The sequence below is a fragment of the Melanotaenia boesemani genome, chromosome 2, assembly GCF_017639745.1.
Source record: "Melanotaenia boesemani isolate fMelBoe1 chromosome 2, fMelBoe1.pri, whole genome shotgun sequence".
Taxonomy (NCBI): domain Eukaryota; kingdom Metazoa; phylum Chordata; class Actinopteri; order Atheriniformes; family Melanotaeniidae; genus Melanotaenia; species Melanotaenia boesemani.
This window is the reverse complement of record NC_055683.1, coordinates 6,681,205-6,685,590: the sequence shown is the minus strand read 5'-3', so window position 1 is coordinate 6,685,590 and position 4,386 is coordinate 6,681,205. Positions and strand designations below refer to the sequence as shown.

Below are 4,386 nucleotides of genomic sequence, written 5' to 3'. Positions count from 1 at the left end.
TACCCTCCTTACCTACCAGGAGGCAGGGCGAAGTGATGGACCAGGTGGTCCCTGCAATCTCCTCTTCAAAAGCATCATGATAAATAAAATCCATTTCTCTAGTATAATTAAGGGTGACATGGAGTGGGTCAGTGGGGGGAGAGTAGGGATGGAGTGACAGTAGCCATGGCTTCCAGCTCTGAAACAGAGAAAAAATGCCAGTCTTTTCAACAGTCTCTGGTTGTAATAGGGCCCAATAAATATCCACTGATGTTGTGGGTGTGGAGGATTGCAACACCATCTGACCAGGCTGAGAAAGAATAGATGATCCACATTTAAGAATCTGTCCATCAGGGAAAATAACTTCAGTTCCTTCAGGTAAACAGGCAACAGCCATTCCTGTTTTACACATAATGTCTCTTCCCAACAAATTAACTGGACAATCCGGAGAAAAAAGAAATGAGTGGAGGAAAGTCTGTGAACCCACAGTAGTTCGAAGAGGTCTGGTCAGTGGTAAAGCAGACGTGGTACCCGAGAAACCAACCACTGGGACCTTCTGGTCTGATAACATGGAGACCTGCACAGAAGATGTGAGAGTGGAATATCTGGCTCCAGTGTCCACCATAAAAGGCAGTGTGTGTTTTTCCACAGTCATTTGGAGCATAGGTTCTGCCAAGCCTTGCTCCAGCGATTTCTCTGGGCACCTCTATGCTGACCACTGTCCACCAGGGGCCTGCCACATCTGCCCTGGTGCCTGGCTGGGGTTCGGTGCCGGATGAAATTGTGGTCCTTGACCTCCAACTTGGGCTTGTACAGGGGAGTTAGGGCAGTCTCGTGCCCAATGTCCAGACTGACCACAGTTGTAACAGCACTGGTTGTCGCCTGACCACTGAGAACCTCCATAATTCCTGCCTCTTCTCCCTCTGAAACCACCCCGTCCCCTTCTAGGGCCGAATTGGCCATGCCCTCTAAAATATAGCTGCCGTGGAGGGCCCCAATTTTGATAGGATTGTTGCTGTGGTTGTGGCATCTGTACCATGATCATAGGTGGGGTCTGTGTTATAGGTGATTGTTGTGGAGCTGGGAGATCAGGCATCACAGGAGTCTGTTTAGGTGTGGATTTTTTACTGTCAGTGCATTTCCTTTCAGCTTCCCTAAGCTGCATTTTAAGGAGTCTCAACTCCATGTCCTTCTGAGACTCTTTATCTTCCTGTTGTTTCTTAAGATATGTCCTTAAGTGGTGTTGCACATGATCTAACCATTCAGCCCACTGTTTGGAATTCAGGCCTGGGGTGTCAGATAACTTGGTTTGTACCTCCTGGGGAAGGCCACTAATTATAGCCTGCTTAAATAAGGTAAAATTGCCCTGATTATTTCCAGAGGGGTTCATTCCTGTGTGGTCAGTCCATATGGTTTTTGACCTTAGGATAAATTCCTCAGGTGTTTCACCATCCTTAAGAGTGAATACCAAGGCCTCAAATGAGGAAGTCTGCCAGCGTTCTCTCATGGCTGCATATAACATGTGTCTGTGTAAATCAAAATCCTCTTCATCAGGGGCGGTGGCACTGCCAGCCCTAACCTCCACATGCATGAGATCAGAAGTTGTGGCTGATCCAGCCAACAGAGACCTAAAGTCTCCCATAGCCAATGGGATAGAGACTGTCAAGTTCTCAAACATTCTGATCCATGCAGAGGCCCCATCAGAGAGTTTAGGTAACTTGCCCAGTATCAGCTCTTTGTCAACCATTTTCCAAGGTCTATATGTGGTCCGTCCCCCACCCACATCTACAAGTGGGCACTGTAACTGGTATTCTGGTCCTAATTTTTCCTTAAGTCTGGACCTAGTATGGCTGCTCACAGGGGAGGAGTCACCCACCCAATGATGTTCATGTCTGTGCTGGTGGGTATGGTCATGCCTATGCCTGTTTTTCTGAGGTGTCTGTCCTTCAGTTTGATCGTCATCCACCTGATCTTTTCCTTCCTGTCCTCCTTCTTTCCCCAAAACACTACCTGCTCTGCTTCCTGACCTACTGTTTCCTCTCTCCCTGCTCTGCTGCCATTCTCTTCTGCTATCATCTAAATAGGCTTCTAGCAGATCTGTGTTCATTTCTTCCTCTGTCTCTTTAGGCACGCCTTGCTGATTGCCACCCCTGCTGCTCTCAGTCCTCAGAGAGTTCCTAGTGGAGGCTTTTCCTGTATTATGCTCCCTTTGTCCTTCTCTGTCTAACCCCCCATGTCTGCAGTGATCACCAAGAAAATCCTCCAACTGTCTCATCTGCCAATCCCTTAGTTCTGATGGACCTGCTTCTTCTGGACCCTTAACTTCTTCAAATTTAAGCTGTCCTTTAACTTGAACCTGTCCTTCTAAGTCCATTACTGGCGCTTGTATTATTGGCTGATAGGGAGGGAGTGGTGAACTAAGGATCATGGTCTGACTGTCATGAAGTAAAGGATAAAGACCCTTAACACCCTTCTTTTTCTCTTTCTTTCCTTTTTCTGGCTCAGTGTGACCTTTTTCTAATTTTATTTTTTCCGTCTGACTTTCTGACTTTTCTAAATCTGACTCTTCTTTCCGTCCCTCTTTCCGTCCTTTTCCATCTAGCTGGTCTTGTCTCCACAGCTGCTCAACTGATAATACAGCCAAATGGCAGAGAGAAGCATCATTCTGTAATTCCTTAAACTGTTTTTTAATTTTTGATTTAGAAAATATTTTGGCCTTTTCTAATTCTTGTTTTTTATCCTTAGATTCTGTGTCTATCTTTTTGTATATGCTAAACATTAATTTACTTACAATAGGCCACTGAACCATATCATAATTCTGGGGTAGGAGGTTGTCCTCCTGCCATTTTTGTGTATATTTCTGAAACTTTTTCTTTACGGCATCTCTATTTTCTACTGGTGTTCCCAGATTTACCAGATTTTGGACTTTAATCCACATTGGATAAAAAGGTTGTAAATCTGACATTTTTGACTCTTGATTCTAAACACAAATGATGTACTGATTCAGGAATATGGACACAATGCCACGGTGTGAGGCCCAATCGACAAGCTTCTACAGGATATAATCTCCTGCGGTCGATTGCTGGGGGTCCTATCCCAGCCACACACAGTTTTTAATATTCTCTGAATACTACATCCAATCACTCATTCACTCCACACTTAAAATTGTCCACTTTTGACTTATTCTGTTTTTACTCTTATCTCTATTTCTCTTTAACTCTTATACTTCTATTTTCTTGGATCCCAGATCCTTTATGGTCCCAGACCATTTACGCGTATTTTACTTTTTTCTTCTATTATTCTTTAACTTCTTAAAGCCCCATTCTCATACCAAAACTACACCATCTGTTACCTGACCAGGCACATAAATTTAAATTAGTCAATATGGACAATTTTGAAAAGGTTTGTCCTTACCTTTTTATGTGGTCGACCGCTAGTGCCTGATCCGGGTAGAGGATGATGAAAAATGTCCTTCAAAATTCTTTTATCTGTTAACAAAGAGAGAAAATTTAGTAAATAAAATTCAAAGACATTTAATAATTATACCATACCAGATCCATCACGTCGGGAGTCACCAAGTTGTTGGAGAAAACCTTAAAAATGCACAAGTAACAAAGAACAGGTACTTCTTCCCCAGTGTTAAAATAGACAGGTACTAATTTCCCACTTTCCTAATTAATAAGGTACTGTTCCACACATTTTCTTTATACCTTTCTCTTTAGGGTCTTCTCCTGCGTGTTCTTTGATGGATCAAAATATGACAGACTACTTCTCTCAAGTTAACAATTTATTCATTTACAAAGTATGACAATGTGCAAATTACAGAGCCCTGGGTCCATATCTATCCCTGGTAAACAGACATAAGAGATGTCCGGCTGCCCACAACAGACAGGACACCTTCTTTCTATCCCTGGACCCTTATATATTACAGCTCCTCCTCCTTTCTATACACAGTTTTACTGACTAATGGTGCAGTTGCAAAAGTAGGGTCAGCTTCAGTCAAGCAGATATCTACCCCCCTCCTTGTGACACCCATCCATTCGGTGGTTTCTTTTGATCTGGAAAACAGGTACAAAGAAAACACACACACACACAAACAAGGTATTTCCTCTGAACTCGGGTTGACCCAGAAATTTCCCTTAGGGGTAACATTCCACACGTTGTTTTACTAACACCCTGTTAGTCAGTATATGAGCTTAAAGATAAGATATGATTAACAGAGTAAGAATATAAAGGAAAAGAAGTAACAGACCCAAGCCATCCCTTGATGAGTACCTCAACAAATTTATCTACACCTTACACACAACTCGTGTAAAACTAATGGTTGACACGAACGTCATTAAATACTTCTCTAAACAAACATATTCATCACAAAACTATGATGCTCATGCACTATTACTTACAGGC

General features: G+C 42.9%; 1 protein-coding gene across 1 annotated transcript; it reads right to left on the bottom strand.

The window, feature by feature from the left end:
• Positions 1 to 507: 507 nt before the first annotated feature.
• LOC121654016 lies at positions 508 to 3,726 on the bottom strand. Its single transcript, XM_042007850.1, has 2 exons — positions 3,690 to 3,726; positions 508 to 3,467 (listed from the first exon to the last, which is right to left on the bottom strand). Exon 2 carries the CDS (start codon positions 2,942 to 2,944, stop codon positions 686 to 688), a length of 2,259 nt encoding a protein of 752 aa, XP_041863784.1. The 5' UTR covers positions 2,945 to 3,467; positions 3,690 to 3,726; the 3' UTR covers positions 508 to 685.
• Between the last annotated feature and the right edge of the window lie 660 nt (positions 3,727 to 4,386).

What these genes read in the sequence shown, in the direction of transcription:
- LOC121654016 (XM_042007850.1), bottom strand. Translation starts at nt 2,944, where the DNA reads ATGTCAGATTTACAACCTTTTTATCCAATGTGGATTAAAGTCCAAAAT.